The sequence below is a fragment of the Dermochelys coriacea genome, chromosome 2 (genome assembly GCF_009764565.3).
Source record: "Dermochelys coriacea isolate rDerCor1 chromosome 2, rDerCor1.pri.v4, whole genome shotgun sequence".
Lineage (NCBI taxonomy): Eukaryota > Metazoa > Chordata > Testudines > Dermochelyidae > Dermochelys > Dermochelys coriacea.
Window position 1 is genome coordinate 114,030,628 of NC_050069.1, and position 19,838 is coordinate 114,050,465.

The following is a 19,838-nucleotide window of genomic DNA, read 5'->3' on the forward strand; positions in this document are numbered from 1 at the left end:
TAAAGACTTTGGCAAAAGATTCCAACTAGCAATCTCAGTCTTTGATTCTGATTCTGGTCTCACTTTAGTGTAAATCATAATTGGGCTTCAGGGTTTTTTAATTTCAGGGTTTTATTAATTTCATTTTTCAGGATTTACTGCTACCAATGTTTGAGTTTTATGTAATTGTCCAAAATTCAGGGGTTTTCAGGTCTCTCTCTTTGTATCTACTGTAATGAATAATGTATATTGTATATGTTACTCATTATAGTAATATATACTGTAACAAGTAATCTCTTAGTAATGTTACCTAGTGCATTTTAATGTACTGTTTCAAACAGCACTATGTTAAAGTGCACTAGGGAACTTTTAGTGAGCACCAGCAAGCTCTACATGGACCAGTTAATGCACAACCCCATTAGTGTGCTTTAGAAATCACACCCCCATAATCCACATTACTACTCTATGTAGACAAACCTTTGGTTACAAGTAACCATCTCCAGTGTTTTTCTGGTGTTTATTAGATAAACACTGAGTATGTGGGAATGTTTTATTGGTGTTTATCATTTAAAACCTAAAATCAGAAGCCCTGATAATGAATTAACTGCACTGAAGTCAGCAGAGTTGAACAGAACAAGCTCAAAACCAGGCTCAAAGAGTAAAATTTGTAAATCGCCTCCATTTTTGTGTGCATGCAAAATTATGAATGATGCAATGTATTTACATTCTGCTGCGAAAGATTTTTCTATTATGGGGATCTACACAGACACTCTCAGTTGTATCTGGGCTCTGCAACACATAGAGGACACACTATGCAGTATTTGCATTGCACCACTGTTAGGACGTCAGTATGGGGCCACTTAATCTCTGCACACCAAGGATTAAATTCTGCTGCTGTGTCTGTGATGCCCCATTGATTTCCATTAGCTTGTACAGGTGTAATCAAGAATACAACTTAGTCCCTACATTACTACTGCTATGTCTAATTATTACCCAAGATATGGAGCCATTGAAGTGAAATTAGTAAATTTCATCTCTTTCCATCCTCTATATTTCTATCATTGACATTGTTGTTGCTGTTATTTCCGAAGCACTATGAAAACATGCCATCTCCTTGGTAATAAGAAAGGAAAATCAATAGGAACACAGAGTACATACCAAGTAGAAGAGAGGGAGTCTTAGGCAGCAGAAGCCAGTTTCAAAATGGCTACCTTAGGGAGCAAAGGGCTGTGGTTCTGCCAGATTTAAAGGGTCAGTCACAAAAAAGGCACGATGGGGAAACAAAATCCTTTAAGGGCATAACCCTGAAGTGGTAGAGAATAGTCAGGATCAGACAGTCACAAAGAAGAGTGGCCCAGATCCAAAAAGGGACTTAGGCACTGCAACCCCAGCGTAGTAGCACCTAATTTTTAGGTGCCTAGAAACTCAAAGGCATAAACTGTGATCCACAAAGCCTGAGTTAGGTGCCCACACTCCCTATACAGTGAATGGGGAATGACAAGTGCAATAGCATGCAAGGCAAGGAACCACCTAAACTAGCCAATGGGAGATACCAAGGAGAAGAGTGTTTTCTAAGTCCCCTCCCCTCACATGGTGATAGGTGCCTAAGTCTAGACTGCATGGTGGTGCCTATCTCTGCTGCAATCTGCAAGCAGGAACCCTTCTACTGGAATCAGATGGCCTAGGCACCTAAGCCATTTCTGATGAGAATTAGTTAGGTACCTGCTTCACTCCATGCAACACAGCCAAAGGAGAAAGTGGTGCTGTTTATCCTGTAATTTTTAGTCCAGTGGTTAAAGCACTCATCTGGGAGATGGGCAACCCAGGTTCAATTCCCCAGGCTGCTGGAGGAAGAGAAAGGATTTGAACAGGAGGGGTCCTCCCATCTCTCAGGAGCATGCTCAAACCACTGAGCTATGGGCTATTCTAATGCAGCCCTCTCTCCCGTTGAAGCTGTTCCACTGAAGTTAAATAAAGAGTCATTGTGCCAGAGAAAGCGATCAAGTGTGAGAGTGGTTCTATAATCCAGTGGTTATGTTACCAGGGTAGAAGACCCAGCATCCAGCCCATCTGCTCCAGTGAATGTGCTAGCCCAAACTCAGATTTCTCTCTATAGATGCATAGATTATAAAGCCAAAAGGGATCATTGTGATCATCTGATCTGACCTTCTGTATAACAGAGACCTTAAGGCTAAAGAGTTTTACACAGTTACATTTGTTTAAACATTAGCATATTAATATACTGTAGCTTGTATGTGTTGAACTATTCAACAATTATTATAATCCTTATACTTGTTTCAGAGAAAAATATCTACTTTAATTAATACACCATTAACTAAATGTTTAATAGCTGTATTAGACTGAATCAAATAATAACATGAGTTAGGTTTCTGTTTAAAATAAATATACCTTTGTATACTGGCAATTATGAAAACGAGAGCCACAGATGTCTGCAGAATAAATTATAAAAAATATGGGCATTAATCAACATTTAGGGGGTTTATTGGTGACTAATTTATTTTCAATTTTCAATTGATAATGTTAACAAATTAAACTTGTTAAGTTGGCTAAAGGTCTGACAGTGAAAGGGAGGACAATACTCATTGTCTTCCCCCAAAATATAGGTCATGTATTAAATGGGTTCAAAAGTCTAAAACTGACAAGGCTCATTTCTGTCCTTGGATACATCCCAGCAACCTCTGTGATTTAGTTTACATGATATGAAAGATATTTCTGGTGGCTCTATAACAAAATGAGTGCATCTCAAAGGATTGTTTCCTTCCTTAAGGGAAGTATAAACCCAGCTGAAATTCCCTGTAAAAGAAACCTCATCATGAACAATATCTGGCTTAATGCCTAAGCGCGCTAATTCTTGCTTATGGAACCAAAGATCCTGGGTTCAAAACTCCTCAGGAAGCCCTTATTTCAGATGTGAAAACTTTAGTATTCCTAAATTAGGAGTCATGGGTGAAATTTTATGGCCTGCGTTATACTGGTGATTAGACTAGATGATCAGAACAGTCCTTTTCCAATTAAACCCTGTTCAGTTAGAAAATTCCTGTTCAGTTCTATTACTAGGCGACATTTTTAGGAAGGATGCTGCTGCACTTTTTATGCTAAGTTTCATGATGCACCCAAAGCTAGCGTGTGATTGATGGAAACAAAAAAGCTGGTGACAGCTAATGCCTCCGCACCTCATATAAATGCATAAATAATCCATTATATGTGAACTTGTCAGCTGCAGGAGAGACAAAAATTAAAAAACTACCCCACGAAAATGATCAGGCGGATCTTTGCATGAAAGGCAAGGACAAGACACATAGGATAAGTCTACCCTGTGATAAAATACCCACAGCACTAAGTCTCAGAGCCTCAGTCAGCTGAGTCATGGTTACAGGGCTCAAAACAGCAGTGTAGCTGTTCAAGCTCAGCCTGGAGCTCAGGCTCTGAGACCCTCTCACCTTGTGTGGTCTGTGAGCCTGGGCTCTAGCCCAATCCCAAACATCTACACTGCAATTTTATAGCCCCACAGCCTGAACCCTATGAGCCCGAGTTAGCTGACCTGGACCAGCTGTGGCTGGGCCAAGGCTCTTTTATTGCAGTGTAGATGTACCCCCAGACTCTGATCTAGTCATGGGTATAGAAAAAGTTAAAAACTATGCCTGAGTGAGGGGTTTACAACAAATGTGTCCTCTCATGGCAAGAATTACAGAGAAAATGAGAACTAAGGCGGAAAATGATTGCTTCTCAGGAAAGAAGAAATATCAGAAGCTTCAACTGCATAGGAAACTGGCCCCGTTATTTTTATGTATATTTATTTAGACTTATAACAAAAAGCAACTATGCTATCTTTCTAGGCGCATGCTGTAACAAATCTTGTAAAGGTAAACCAATGACAAATCTTGAATTCCCCTTGCCCATCACCCCGTCAGAATTAATAAGCATCATCTCCCTCCTTGGATTTACTTACACCTTCCCTGATCTAGACAGGTGAATGAGAGAGAACTCTCTTGCTCACAGGCAACCTAGTTTTTGCTTATGGTGGGTGTTTGGCGAGTGCGGGTCAGTCACTTCCTATCATGGATGGTCAGCAGGCTGGTTATAACTTTTTTAAACAGACCATAAACAATTGATCTTTCTAAACATGAGCCCATTGACTCAAGAGAGCAAAATGTTTAATATAAAAAGTCTTTTATTTGTGGAAGTGTTTCTGAAAGCTTATGCTCTAATAAATTTGTTAGTCTCTAGGATGCTTCAGTCAGTTTCCTCATTGCAGCTCCAAATAATTCACTCCAATAAGACATTTGTTCCAGGTCAAGGCCTCCCTAGTAAAACTACTGTGATCTCTTAAAAGAAAAAAACAATCCAGTGTGAAATCTGGGAGGGAGCTTTCTGAGCAAGACTTGGCATATCATTTCCCCTGGTGTGCTTTGTTTTATTAAACATTATACTATGAAACATATACTGTAAGTGGATAGTTTCGCCCATCCCTGTTATATTGCCTTATCAACCAATGGGAGATTGTTCAAATCTTGTACGTATCATAAGGAATTTTTATCATGTTGTGTAAGTTAATATGACAGTGTTGCTGAACTTTATTCCCTTATTAAACTTAGACCCTGGTACTTTTCTCTTTGCTTGGTATTTGCAGGTAGTAAATTGAGGCCCTGGTCCTGCAAACATTATATATGTGCTTAACATTAAGCATGTGCATGAGCAGTCCCCTTAATACCATTTTACACCTCACTTATGATTTCAATGGGATAACTCACATGCTTAAAAGTTAAACATGTGCAAGAGTGATTGCAGATTTGGTGCCGTGGTTGCAAAACAGAGAATGTTGGCTCCAATTCATTGTATAGCAAGCCTAGGTGACTGACTCAGCTTTACAGATCTCAGTGTAGTTCCTGTGATTTTTCTAGGTGCCTAAAAGTTACACACTCTGACACTCAGCATTGCAATGCCTAAATCAGTACATGGATCCCACCATATGTCCTCAATTAAGTACAGAGATTATGACCACAAGGCTGAATGCAGACTCCTCCTGAAGGTTCATGGAAATCAATGGAATATGACACCGGCAGTGCCATCCCTACTGGGGTGCGGGACCCGGGACATAGGCGCAGAGTTTCTATCTACCAGGGGAGGAGGGGCTCCCCCTTGCTCTGTCCAGGCCCTGCCCCCACTCCACCCCTTCCCCCAAGGCCCTGCCCCACCCCACCTCTTTCCACCCTGCCTTTTCCTGTCCCCACTCCACCCCACCTCTTCCCCACTGAGTTCCACCCCCTCCCCTGAGCACGCTGCACCCTCGCTCCTCTCCCCTCCCACCCAGCACCTCCAGATGCTGCGAAACAGCTGATTGGCAATAGCCACTGGAAGGGAGGGGGAGGCGCTAATCGGTGGGGCATGCTGAAGGTGCTGGGGGGAGGGGGAGATTGATAAGGGGGCTCCTCCTTGCCCTCCCACTTGCCTTCTGCCTCACTTCCTGCCTGGGGTGGTGGTCCCAATTTGCCATATCCTAGAGACAGCTCTGGACACAGTATAAAGGCCTGCATGTGCACAACCCCTGAGGCCATGTCATACTGTCAGTTTTTAAGCAGATTTCTCCTTTAGCATCCATAAGGAGTTCTGCTTCAGTTAAAAAAGAGGGTATTACAATAGGGCCTCATGATTCAAAAATGTCTTCTATAACTTTGGCTTCCAAAGAATAGGGGGAAAAGAACTCAGCATACCCAGAAGTCTACCCAATTTGAAATGTACAACTTGAAAAGTTTGGGTACGGGTCTCAGAGCGCTAAGTAATGCTCTAAATTGACGTGGAAGCCAAAAGCATACAAAGAAAAATATCTAATGCGAGTAACGATCATGTTCCTCTAACTTAAAAGCTGGTAACAATTATTTTCTTGCTTTAAAAACATGTTTCCAGGAAGAAACATTTTATAAACAGGTACATTCAGCCAAAACACAATTTATTTATGATCAGATTGTTAGTTCATGCTTAGGTCAACGTAGACACCATTTTGACTACAGAAGTGTTGCTAGGATTGAATGGCACTTACAGCAATACAACATCTCTTCTGTAATGCTTTTCAACACACTTTAACCTTCCAATTCTGTATTTCTTTTTTAAAATATTTTTTATTTGTAACTCAAAAAGAAACAACATAGAATTGTGTGTGTGTGTGACACTCCTAGAAGTGAAAGGTACTGCCACAAAGGTACTGCACCTGTCCCTTAAGGTAAATTGTATATTAAGAAATTTAAAAAAAAACATGTATTAGGGATAAACAGATTCCCTGTCCGGGAAGTTCATTAATATTTTGAATTAGGAAATCGATAGGACTATTTGCAGATTGGCTTAAGAACAGCCATACTGGATCAGACCAAAGAGCCATCTATCCTGTATCCAGTCTTCCGACAGTGGCCGGTGCCAGTGCCAGGTGCCCCAGAGGGAATGAACAGAACAGGTAATCATCGAGTGATCCATTCCCTATCACCCATTCCCAGCTTCTAACAAACAGAAGTTAGGGACACCATCCCTGCTCATCGTAGCTAATAGCCATTGTTGGACCTATCCTCCATGAACTTATCTAGTTCTTTTTAACCTTGAACACCTGATCACCGGAGAGGGGAGGAAAGAGACTTCTGACACTGCAGATCATGGACCACAAAGGGTCTGCAGAGCCTTTCTTCCTGATGTGTAGAAGGGAGCATTTTGAAAACCACCTATTTTGATGTCGGAGAATTTAGGAATGGAGGTGGGCCATAGGGCTTTCTTGTGTGAAGTAGCCTGCAGAATGAAAGAGCTAAAGGTACTCTACAGGTAAATTGTGTACTTTAATCTTGCAGGGCACACAGACACTCTGGTAAGGGAAGCTACAGAGAGATCAACGTAGACACCATTTTGACAATAAAGTCCCATTTGCACATTGATAGGCGACTTCTATTAATCTATCTAGGGGTGGGTTCAAAGAAAAAGGCCCAAGGGGCAAATGGGCACAGAGGAGTGAGGGGAAGACTCCACAGTAGCACTAAGGGGGGGAGGGGGAAAGCAGCGGTGAATAGCTTTGGTTTCCCAATTCTACCCTGACGCCCAACTGTCTTTCACTCACCTTTCTTCCCTGTTATGTCCTTTTCGTTCCGATCACCTTTGCCCCCCCTACCAATCTCCCGCCTCAAATTCCCCTACCTGTATGGCCCACGGAGGAGTCCTGGTACTGTGCTAGATACCCCTGGGCTCTGAGCCCCCAGGCCGGCCCCTCCGCGCTCTTTCGGTCTCTTTTTCTCTCCAGTGGCAACTGCACAAGGAAGGGGAGGGGGGGGGTGAAGAGAAGGGCCGGGGAAGCAGCTCCACCAGCGTCCGTGCTCCCACCGCGGGGGGAGACAGGAGGGGGAGCGGCGCTACCGCAGGACAGTGGCAGCTGAAGCAGAAACCTCGCTCCCGGGTGCGAGCGAGCGACTTGCACGAGCCCTGGCCCAGATCAGCCTCAAGGGCCCTTCCCACTCACGCCGGGCCGGGCGCACCCGCCTCTCTTGCTCGGGCTGCTCCCGTCCTGGGGTGGGGTGGAAAGCCGAGCGTGCGGCGCTTCTCTCGGGCACAGAGCGGAGCAGAGACTCCGCCCCGCCCCCCCCCCCCAGCTGTTCGCAACAGCTGTGTGTCGGCTCCCGCTGCCCAGCGGCCCAATCGGCGGAGAAGGGCCCGCCCCGTCCCCGTCCCCGCCCCTGGTGCGGGAGGCGGAGGATCCCAGAGTGCCCCGGCTTTTAGGGGAAAGCAAACAGGGGAAAGCCACTCAGTTGTTAGCGTCCGGGCCCTGCATTTCTCTCCCGCTGCTGCTGCTGCTGCTGCCGCCTCCGCCAGCCTGGACACGCTCCATCCTCCTCTTCTAACACCTACCTCAAAACCGCTGGAGGCTGCGGGGCTGAAAGGAGGGGGAGGAGGAGGAGGCGGCAGCGGCGGCGGATTGGTTTGCAAAAGGGAACGCAGTGTTATTGCAAAAGGGGTTTGACTCCGGAATAAGTCCTCCTCCCACCACGTGTAAACGCACCCAGGCGCACACTACTCTCCCCGTTTGTTTGCTTAGGGCTGTCCGGCTGGCAGGGCCAGCGAAAAGCGCGGAAGATGCACACGACCCAGAAGGACACCACTTACACCAAGATCTTTGTCGGGGGCCTGCCTTATCACACCACCGACTCCAGCCTGCGCAAGTACTTCGAGGTGTTCGGGGAGATCGAGGAAGCCGTGGTCATCACCGACAGGCAGACCGGCAAGTCGCGGGGATACGGATTTGTAAGTCGTGGGGGTGTTTCTTTGCGGGGATCGTTTTTACCGCTGCTGCTCCGTGGCTACTTTGCATCAGTTTTAGCTTGGGGCCGCTTTGTGGGTGGGAGGGATCCAGCCGTTTTCTGGGGTAACTAAAACAAGCTGGGAAGCCAGCGTTGTATCTCCTGTCGGGGGTGGGAAGACAGCTGAAGCCTGAGAAGTGCCTGAAGCTGGAGAGAAACTTCTTGTGAGGCAAAGGCCAGGATGCTGCGGCACGGTTGATCCAGAGGGCAGCCCTAGATGAAGTGCTTGTCTGATTTGCGGGGAAAGGGTACTTTGTTCTGAGGAGTTATTTCATTTTTTTGAGGGAGGGGGGAACGGATAGGGAATCCCTGATGGAGGGGAATTGGATCGTGGTTTGTACATGAAAAGTTACATGCAGATTTCTGGCAACAAATTAGGCTAGCTGGTTGTTTACTGATATGATTTAGAAGTGTTATCTGTGGTCGTACAGGGGGCTCCTATACATGTACACACCCCTACGATTATACTGCAGCAAACTAGAAGCTTAAAATGACCTGATTTCTGTGTCTGTTTCCCAATTAAGCACAGAATAAAGGAAAGAACAGAAGCACAGAACGATTTTTTGTACTTCAATGAGTTTTAAGCTAAAGAACTCGGGTCCCTTTATTTCTGAATGAGAGCATTCACAAGGGAATGTAATGTGCTTTAACTAATGCATTTTAACTTCTTGGGCCTTTTGTTCATTTGTTAAAGATCCTCAGTGTCTTCATGTAAACAAACCTGATTTATCTTAATTATTCAAGCAAGCCCATTAGTTTTGTACCAAAAACATCCAGGGAGATGAGGCGTCCTATTTTTCATACTGTCTTGGAGCGGGGAGGAGAAGCTGGTTGTTTTAGTGAAAAGGTGAATTCTGCTTCTTTTTCAATGGAAAAAGTAGTTTAATTCATAGCATTGTATATTGTTAAGGTCACCATGGCTGATAGAGCTGCTGCTGAAAGGGCTTGCAAAGATCCCAATCCTATCATTGATGGCAGGAAAGCCAATGTGAATCTGGCATACCTGGGAGCAAAACCAAGGATAATGCAACCAGGTGAGGAATGTCTGTTTCTCTCTTTTCTCCCTCCCCTGCCCTTCAACAAAGTTTCTGAGAAGAACAAAACTTCAGTCTGAGTTAAAGTTTTTTTTAAAAAAAAAGTCTCTCTCAGGCAAGGGCACGACTTTCCGTGGAGTATAATTCGTGTGTGTGTGTGTATGTTTTTATGAAAGCATTTTTACAGATAGCCAAAAAGTTATGGATTACATACAACATTAAAACTAAAGGGGTGTGTGTGTGTACTGTACATAGAGGAATATATGTCCCCTTTGAGAAATTTCCTCCATACAGAATTTCCATTTTGTTGGACCCTATATTATGAATGAAATGACAAACACCATTTACAGTATAATTGAGGTGAAAGATTATTGCTAGGATACAGGAACTTCTAGATGTGCCCAGTCTTATTAACACAGTCAGTCTCTTAATGGGAACTTCTAAAACACATGGAATCTATTGCACTGAATGAAAAAAGGAATGGATTTATCACAAGGCCAGATCTGATCCAAAACTCACTCACTGATTTCATGCCCTGTTCAATACCACAGCTTCACAGCAAAATAAATGGGAATATAGTAGCGCATTAATGTTCATATTTTAAAGGGGCCAGACTGTGAACCCCTTACTGACATTGGTGGGCTGTTAGTCACACGAGTAGACCCATTAACTTCAGTGGGAATACTCAGGTGACTAAGTACTCACATAGTCACCTATGTGAGTACTTAGTCACCTGAGTATTCCCACTGAAGTTAATGGGTCTACTCATATGACTAAGGGGCTTGGAATCAGGCGCAATATGAATATTTCAGGAAGTAAGAAGTCAGTGTATATTACAGTATGAGTAATTCTACCCTTACGTTTGCATGCATGGCTCCCAAACAAGTCTGTAGAAACCACATATATTTATCCGGTTACAATCCAGTTTATAATTCTTAGGCTTTAGAGTTAAGGACTAGACTTTGCTGCTAGAGAACATTTGCTTTTAAATAACAGTTGAGTGAAATTCTCCTCGGTGTTGCCAAATAAGTTGTCTTTTTGAAAATTGGCAGGAGTCAAGATCGTGTACCTCGGTTTAGATTGTAAAAAAAATTATCCAAAACACTCTTTCTGTAACCTGTGGTTCTTTGCTCTTTTGAACATCTTTACTAGTGCTTGTTAGAGAAGGTTACTGTGTGTATAGCATAAATAAGCAGCTGATGGAATGCTCATATAGAGAATGTGATGTGTTTTGTTGGTAGGTTTTGCCTTTGGTGTTCAGCATCTTCATCCAGCTCTCATACAGAGGCCTTTTGGGTAAGTCATTAAACAGGTCCACAAACAAAGTATAACCTTGGGTGGCCTCTCACAGAACTGTCACTGACTTTATAATGTTGCCATTCAAATTTCCAGACTTAAAAACATCTACCTTGTAAATATGTTCTCTTTGGTAATGCTCTAAAGACCATAGCTGAGTCGAGTTGTCTATACGAAGTATGCAGCCCTCCCAACCCAAGCGGATCAGACTCATACCACCCTCTGATAAAAGAAAGTGGTATGACTTTATACAAGAGTGCTGTGCCCCCCATTTATTTATTTTTTTCCCAGCTTGACTCAATGTTATTTATCTCTTTCTAATCTGACAGGGATCGTTTACAGTTAAGATAACTGATCAGAAGGATATGATGATAAGAGGTGGAATAGTTCTGTTTGGAATTAAACACTGTAACCAGTAGACTCAAACACAAACAAGCTAAAATGGTGATTAACGATGCATGTATGTTTTTTTTCATATAGTCAATAGACCTCCGTGTGCTTTTTTTATTTTTTACAGAAATGAAGTGGTGTTGATAGCTAAACTGTGTGCTTTTATTTAATTGAAAGAGCTGTAGTGAAAGTTTTTTGGGGTCTCTTAATTTTGTTTTTGTTGTTGAGGAGTGTTGACTTTGCCATGGGGAGCAAAGGGACTTTTTTTTTTCTTGCTTTCAAGCTGTAGCCTGTGACTTCTTTTTTTTTTTTTAACCATATTCATATTTTGTATTGAGTGCTAAATTGTGTGACATCTTGATTTTTTTTTATAAAGAAAATCAACATATTGCTTGCATGTTTATAGTTCTTGGTTTTGTTCCTTGAGAGGGGTATGAAGGGGTGTGGAGCTCTTTTGTTTAACATTGTGCTTCCACTTAGGCTTTCTAATTCCAGTCTTTAACTTCTCCATCAGACTTTAATATGTAGTGCATTTCCTTTAAAAAAAAAAAAAAAAAAAAAAAAGTATACTATTCCTAAGTACTTCTAACACTTGCTTTTTATAGACCTAAAATTAGGAGGTGAAGTCTGCTTAAATTTTCTGTCCTGTACCACCTCACTAATTCACACTGACTGGGTCACTGCAAAGTAATGAATTTTGCTAATTAATAAATAAGCTAACAAAGCAGGAGAATGCATCAAAGGATGTACTTTGTTCAATTACTTGACAAGTGTAGATTTAAGATACTGTACCTTGGTATTATGAAATGGCAGTAGCTGCTCCATAGTTAAAGTTGAAGCTAGCTTTCCATTCAAAGTTGATCGTTTTCCTTTCAGAAAAGTTGTGGGGATGGGAAATCAGTCTTCCAGAAACTTCACATACAACATCTTATCTCACAGTAGAGTGGTTTAGTGGTTTTCTGGGAAGCATGGTGGTAATCAGGAAACTAGTTTTGAAAATGTACCTGAAGCTCACTTATGATTTTTTTTATTTTATTGCTTCTTATAATATTCCCAAATATATCTTGCTGGCTTTGTTGAAGGGAAGTATCTCTTAATATTCTTGGAGAAATGGTGGGGAAACTGAAAAGAATATATGATAATAATTTGATACTCACACTAGGGAAGGGGTTACCGAGAAGGCCATGAAAGCAGGGTTACAAAGAGGAGCTGGTGGAATGCAAAGGGAGCAGCTGTGAGGAAAAGAGGAAGTTCTTGCATAGAATAGCAAGAAAGGAGGAACTGGGACTATATACTACTTAAGGGATTTAATAAAAATGAATTCTCTTCTCCAATCCATCAGCCTTTTCTGGTTCTAACACACTGTATATCAATCTGAGTTAGAGACATACTTTGCAAAAAGGGGTGGTATATGTTTTAAACTGGTAGAATCCAATATTCATTTTTATCCTTGTTCCCTGCACCTTTTCTGTTACCTCCAGTTACAAGAGATTATACAATCTAACTTCATGTTCAAGAGATGCACTTCCAAGAATCTCCCGCTAAACTCTTATTTTGATCTATGCATATATTTTAGGGGATAAAGGTAAGGCTGGGGAGAGCAGTGAAAACTGAGTGGAGTGATAGAGAGTGATGACTGTATGACAAAGGGGAACAGGCTGGGTTGAGTAAGCGCTCATTTTTCAGACATTTTAATGTTTGGAACTGCTAAAAAGGACAGAATTTTTCTGTGAAGAGTAATATTTTGAGGTGAGAGCAGGGCTCCATTGAAACATACTTTGAGTTTTAATTTTTTCTGGGACTACTAGTAAGTGTACTTCCATATGCTATGTAAAAGTAAGTAATATGGAACGTCAGAACTGTGCCCTGCTAGTAAAAGGGAAGAGAGTGCCATTTCTATGTGGATTAAATAGCAGAGTGCCATTTTTGCATGTGAATTAATTAGCAAAGTGCAAATTAGTGAGGTTCTACTTTGCTCTTGTCATCAGTGCTCTGTCATAGTTCCGCCTTTCAGACAAAATGCAGTTACTTTCAGCATCACATTACATCAGATTTAGTGGGAGAATATACTTAATTCTGAGTACGGTACCTCCATGGCTTTACTCTAGCTAAGAGAAGCACGATTAGTTCCTGTTCATAAAACACTTGTAGTTCTGGTTTCTTTTTTCTATGCTATAGAGGTTAATTCTCCCACCCAGGTAACATTTCCTGATCTCACCCCCTCTTTACATCCAGAATCTCACTTACTATATGTGTGAGACCTGGCATGCTGAATCTGACCACAATCATAGAAATGTAGGGCAGGAAGGGACCTTGAAGAGTTCAGTGTTTGTTACTTATCCCACTGTGACTCATAAAAGTATAGCTTTGTATTGAAACACCAAATGCTGCTATTGAATTCATTTTGAATCAATGCGTTTTTTTAAAAAATCTTAATTTTGTTCCATTGAGGTAGCTTCTCTTCCTTTGCATGCATAATTACCACTTAACATCAGTGGAAAATTACGTGCCTGAAGGGAAAGGTGGACATAGGATATGAATAGTAAGATCTTTTTCCCTGTTTGTGTAAGGACTGATCCTGAAGTAAATGGAAATGTTCCCACCGACTTCAATGAGAGCCGAATTAGGTCCCAAGAGGACAAACTAGCCAATGAATGGTTAGCTGATATCAAACCCTGGCTAAGTCACCTCTAAGTTTTACAAAATCCTTATCATTTAAGGGATGGAGGGAAGAGTTCAGACCTCAGCTGATAATTAAAAGATCTGTGTAACATCAGGCAGCTGATAATTTTGAAACAATTGTGGAATGAAACTGCTGTGGTCAAAGAAACCCGAATGTATGTATTTTTCAATATCCTGCAGAAGGCATTGAGCACAAACTTAACCCCCAAAACATGCTCGATTTTTAGTGTGCGTACATAACTCTTGTTCTGGTATGAGAAGGCTGTTCAATATTGAACTTTGAATTAAATCTGCTAGTTAACTGTACTTACAAAGAACAGATGAAGCAATGCAAGATCCAGAACAGAAGGAACAGGTCTCATGCAGAGTCCAGTAACTACTTGTTCAAGAATTCAATGGTATCACAATTGTTTTGTCCATTAATACTGAATCCTATGTATTACAGCTATTCCAGATCAGCCTAGGCTGTCTTTTTGTTTCAATTGTATTTTGTATGCATAACATTTACAATAATATATTTGGCAGTTTACTATTACTTATATAGCTACTATAGTATTAAACCTAATCAACATTCTAACTTTGCAAAAGTATTCTTACAGCTTAGGTTAATGAAAATCTTAAGTCTTATGGCAAGAGCGCTTGTATACACCAAAATTACTTGGTGCTAAACATTGCCTCTTTTTTTTTTTTTTTTTTAAAGTAGTAGCTTGAGGCAATAAACTTGTGTACTACAAAATGGAAAAGATTTCCTTGCCATAAGACCGCTGTATAATTAAAATATTGTCCCAATATTATAATGTCTGTTATAAAGTAGTACTCTTTAAAACCTGACTGTTTTATTAAGGTGTCCCAGCACAATGGGAAACTGAGGTCAAAAGATTAAAGAGCAGTGTTTCGGTGTCATTGAGACGTACGCATGCTTGCCTTTGCAGTAGATAGACGTTTACTTTGGCCTTATAAAGTCATTTTACTCTGCTTGAAACCCTTGTCTCATGACAGATGGATCAAAAATAGCCCCACTGCAGCTTACACTGTCAATCACCACATCTGAAACGGCATGATGGTGGGGGCCTGCACAGGGTTCATGTATAATGTAGACTAAAATGCTGTTGTAAAGGAATAGTTTCGTAATTCACCACCTGTTTTGTTTCTTGGCTTAAAGGAAACAAGTCACAAGGGTTTAAGTGGGAGCATGTGTATCTTTCAATCTAGTTTTTAAAAAGAAGTTAAGTACATGTACAAGTGTTCTAAGAAATCCTCGGTAACGTCATTTGTGTTCGCACAGAGAAAGATCTAGAAATGTAGTATGTATTACTGTCTTCTCACTGTTTAAAGTAATATTTAAGCCATAACTACTGCTGCTCATTTGCTTCTGTGTGGATGTTAAACTGACTGTTGGATGTTAAGTGGACTCTCTGTATCAGGGTTTAGGAAAGACCCTTGAAAAATTATTTAAACTAATAATGTAGTCAAGCTACCATGTAAATTACATTTTAATTAATTTATAATCCTTTTAAAGTAGCGTGTTAGAAGTAAAAACTATGCTATGATTGTTTTTATATTATGGCTGGTATCTAATACAAGATACTGTGTGTTTCCCTTTTGAATGGAGAGCTAAGATAGTAACATGATTAAAGGGACAGTGTCATTTTTAAAATGTTGTAAACATTTTTTTATTAATTATTTGTAAAAATCCAGTTTCAATACTTTTTGTCATTTGTTGCTCTAATTTTCTGCAGTCATCTCAGACAATGGAAAATGAAATAACTCAATTGTGTTAAGTTATTACAGCTGCAGTGTTTAGTTTACAAACTTTGCAGGGAGGAATGTTTTAGTTATTGGGTTTGTCTGAGTTTAACAGTCTTAAGTTTTTATAATTTAAAAGGCCAATCAGATTTAGTGCTTTTTTTTTTTATAATTTTTTTAAATCTTGGGATGAAATTAGTTGACAGTGTCCCATTTAATTGAACTGTTGACAACTGGAAGTAAAACTGTTTTTTTTATTTTCAAAAAAACTGTCTGGCTCTTAAAGCTGGAGGAAGAGGACAAATGGTAGTGCTGCAATTTTCCATCTATGTTTATAATGTAAATATCATGCTAAAAGGCTGGAGTTGTCTTTGGACTCAGCCGGAAAGGGAAATTTTTAACTTTCATGCAAAGTCTAAGGCTCTGATCCTGCACTGGGAGCTGCAAAAGCAGACTTTATGGCTGTGTAGAGCCCCACTGAGTTCAGTCTACTCATGGATCCAATTGCAGGATTGGGGGATTAAATGTATAATGAACATGGTATTACTCTACTCTAAAGAATGTCTTTAATATTACACGATACAATGGAATGATGGGATTAATTTGTATGCAGATCTGTGTGATGTGAGAGGATTACTACTGTTATCAAAAGCAGTTCAATCATGGGCTAGTAAGTTAAGGAAGCTAAGTTCTCTGATTTGGAGTAGGAAATGAGAAAGTTTATCTATTGACTTGTTCAAACAGTTATTTAATGAGCCATAAACTTGTTTTTGCTTTTGTTAAACACCAGATCTATTTAGATTTAATCCTACCCCCATCTCCCAAAACTCTATGCTGTATGTCTTGCATAGAAATAAACAAGCTGGCACAAAACAGGACATCAGTGGCCTGATTGTCAAACAGGTTTGACCCTTGTGTCCTTATGACCTTTATAAAAGTGTGATGCACATGTACTTAGGAATCACTGTTATGAATTTTAATAGCATCTATGTAGCTTCTCCTCAATGGCCTCTTGTGACCAAGTGAGCTGCACTATAGTTCGTTTGGAAAGTGTGATTCGTGCTGTGTTTACCACACTTGTGAACTTTAAACTCCTTTGTCGCCTGTGTTTTTTTAATTTTTAATAAGGGTGACTGAGGTTGCAGAGAAATTAATGTGTGCTGAGTCTGCATAGCAATCTAAGTAGGGTTGCCACAATACAATTTTTTTTTTTTTACAAGAAGATTGGGGGCGGGGGGAGAGTGATGGCCTACAGAATTGATCAACTAAAAAACCTGTTTAGCTGCATTATCTACTACTGGCAAACTGATTACAGTGACTACACCGTCAAATTGCATAGTTGTTATAATAAAACCAGTCTTCATAACACAGAATTTTACTAATAGTCAATGAGGTTAGTGAGAATTAGGGCAACAAAATCACTTACAGATTATTTTAAAAATAAACAATCCAAGCTTGGATCTGGAATGACCAAATTTAACTTTTTTATGGCTGTCTTAACCTGACATCCCAAATACTGGCCCTTCTAAAGATTTTAAAGTGAACACGTTTGATGTTGCTTGATGGTGTTATATGTAATGCTATTAAGTCATCTCCTAATGCTGGGCTTTTGAGTGATGCATCTCTTTGTGCTATTGAAATGATACATTGGTGTATTGAATAAATTTGGCTATTGTGGCAACCCTATGCTCATAACAACAACTAAATTGAGTTTGTTTTAGTTCTGAATATGGAAATAGTACTTAAAATTCATGAGTTTTCCTCTGACTTTGTCTTCCGTCTTTCAACAGGATACCTGCTCATTATGTCTATCCACAGGCTTTTGTGCAGCCGGGAGTTGTAATTCCACATGTCCAACCTACAGCAGCTGCTGCCTCCACCACACCTTACATTGATTACACTGGAGCGGCATATGCTCAATACTCGGCGGCAGCCGCTGCGGCTGCCGCCGCTGCCTATGACCAGTACCCGTATGCAGCATCCCCAGCTGCTGCAGGATATGTCACTGCTGGGGGTTATGGCTATGCAGTCCAGCAACCACTGACTGCTGCAGCACCTGGGACAGCTGCTGCAGCCTTTGGTCAGTACCAGCCACAACAGCTACAGACAGACCGCATGCAATAGCAGATGGACTTCTGAAGAAAGATAGATCTCTTTCTTTCTCTTCCTTTTTTCCAGCCTTCCAATATAAGTAGTTAATAAAAGACAATTAACATTTAAACTAAGCAGCTTTAAGAAAAGCTATGCTACTGCAAAGTTAAAGATTTTTTTTTTTTATTCCACTGTCTTCATACAGCATGCAGCCAAATCATGTTGCTATTAGGGAAGGGGTGGGGTGGGGTGGGGGTACCATTTTCAGGTATCAATTGAGAAGAAACAATCTATAATGTACTGTCATGAAAGAATGGCAGGAGTAACAATGGGACTTTATCTTTAAAAAAATTAAACGTCTATTTTTTACAATATCAGGGAAGCAAACTGCCTTTTACAAGTGAGAAAATGTTTGAAAAAGTTAAACCAGGGGAAAAAAAATCAGTGAGCAATATGTAGCCTGTATCAAGTTTAAGTTTTTTAAAACGATGTGTAAAGCACTGATTGTCATTTCTGGTTTTCACCATGGCCTATAGAACTTGTTTTAGTGAGAAAGTATTTTCTCACTATCTCATTGATGGGCATCGAACAATCTGAGGAACATGGCCGGTTGATAAAATGGTGGACAGGCACCAAAGTTATTTTCTTATCTGTCCTCTGGATGAGTGGAACTATGGAGCAAGTGATGTGGAATTAATGGGTGCAACAGCTGTAGAGACAATCAATAACACAGACAGTTCTGGAAAGAACACATCACTTGTGCTCGTTTGATGAGCTTGTCACTTTCTAATCCCTCTCTCCATCCTGTTTCACTTTTGGGAAACTTTAACTGCTCGTGTCAGCTATTCTGATTCTGAAATAGGATCAGCCCTTTACTACAACAGCCTTCTCTTTCTATTTATTGCATCTGTTCATGGTTTGTGAATAAAGGCAGGAAGAAGCTTGCTGAATTTAAACCTTTAAGAACTGTTTTAAGGGAACTTTTTTTCCTTTTTTTGAAACTTTGTACAATTTTAGTATCTATTTCAGAATATTTAAAAATATTTATTAGAGAACATACAGTATGAGACAACTTTTGTTACTGAGATTGCAGTTCTTCAAGGGTTAATGGTATGTGATTTATACTGTGCCTTAATTGTAATGCTATTTAAAAAAAGAAATATTTATTTTGAAAGTTTTACTATGCTGCGCTCTAAAGAAAGCAACTTTAGATGTGACACTGTAAAATTATGTATTCATCTCATGGCATAAATTATTTAGCAGGTTTAGATGTAGCATATTAAATATTAACCTAATCAATTAAAGATGTTGACTTGGATTTATTTAAATTCAGTATGTGCACTGTATGAGGGTACTCTTATATTAACACTTTTTAGGTTTTTACATTAAATACTGCTAATTCCATGCTTTTCCCTCTAAAGTATTTTTTCATGTAGGCCTCTCAAATACTTTAGTACAGATTTTTTTTTTCCCCCCACACATCTGTATGTAGACTATTTTTTCATTTGCTTGAGAATGCTGCTTTACATTGTCCTGTGAAACTGCAATACTTGCGATTTTTATTCTTGACCTAATTGGAATTTAATATTTTACACTGTATTGGATTTTTTTTATACTTGAACAATTTCATACAAGGGAAGACAGGATAGCATTTTTATGGACTTTATCCAATGTCACTGGATCTATTTTAAGTATTCTGAATACTAGCCAGTGTTATATAATGTAGACATGACTCCTGTGCTATTTATTCAGTATGTATATTGCTTTATAACATTTCAGATCTTCTAATCTATTCACTTGTATTAAATATAATAAAAAATATTGTTGCATCCAGTCTATTTATGTTTGTGCTCAACCAGTAGTGGAGCTCTTCTAACTGTATTTAGAAGCCTTGACTTGTTTGTAAAATTCCTGGACTGTGGGGAGAACAAGGTGTCGCATATAATGGTTTCAGAGCTGCAGACTAATGTAAACGGAGCACTGTCAAATTATATTAAGCAAATCATAGACTACAGAAATGATGTAGGGTAGAAAATACACTCTTTGGATGGAAAGTTATTAAACATTTGGTGCAAGGGAACATTTGAGGGATGGGTCTGTTTTTTGTTTTGTTTTGTTTTGTTTTGCTTTCCCAACATTACAAATGGAAGCTTTGGAGAGTTCAGTGGTTAGAGTTAGTTCATGCTGTCTGGCAGAGCTCTTCAGTCTGTTCATGATCAGCCCAAGTTGCTAATGACCAAAAGCAGCTGTCGTCCAACAACTAAAAAAGGAGTCTCAT

General features: G+C 40.2%; 1 protein-coding gene and 1 long non-coding RNA gene across 5 annotated transcripts in view; one reads left to right on the plus strand and one right to left on the minus strand.

Moving 5' to 3' along the window:
• LOC119852048 overlaps positions 1-7,388 on the minus strand; it is a 42,346-nt gene extending 34,958 nt beyond the window's left edge. Inside the window, exon 1 of the long non-coding RNA XR_005291503.2 lies at positions 7,168-7,388. This is a non-coding gene — a long non-coding RNA (uncharacterized LOC119852048). The remainder of the gene's footprint in view (positions 1-7,167) is intronic.
• Positions 7,389-7,460: 72 nt separating this feature from the next.
• On the plus strand, positions 7,461-19,393 carry RBM24 (RNA binding motif protein 24). 4 transcript variants are annotated; one of them, XR_006278445.1, is made up of 5 exons: positions 7,663-8,265; positions 9,232-9,355; positions 10,597-10,651; positions 10,981-11,095; positions 17,260-17,397. XR_006278445.1 is itself a non-coding variant. In XM_038392867.2 (4 exons), exons 1-4 carry the CDS (start codon positions 8,098-8,100, stop codon positions 17,591-17,593), a joined length of 681 nt encoding a protein of 226 aa, XP_038248795.1. In that variant the 5' UTR covers positions 7,461-8,097; the 3' UTR covers positions 17,594-19,393. The 4 variants fall into 4 exon arrangements, 2 of the variants coding, with proteins under 2 accessions (XP_038248795.1, XP_043362930.1); XR_006278444.1 differs by having other exon boundaries at positions 10,981-11,111; positions 17,260-17,394; XM_038392867.2 differs by lacking the exon at positions 10,981-11,095 and having other exon boundaries at positions 7,461-8,265; positions 17,260-19,393.
• The last annotated feature ends 445 nt before the right edge of the window (positions 19,394-19,838 follow it).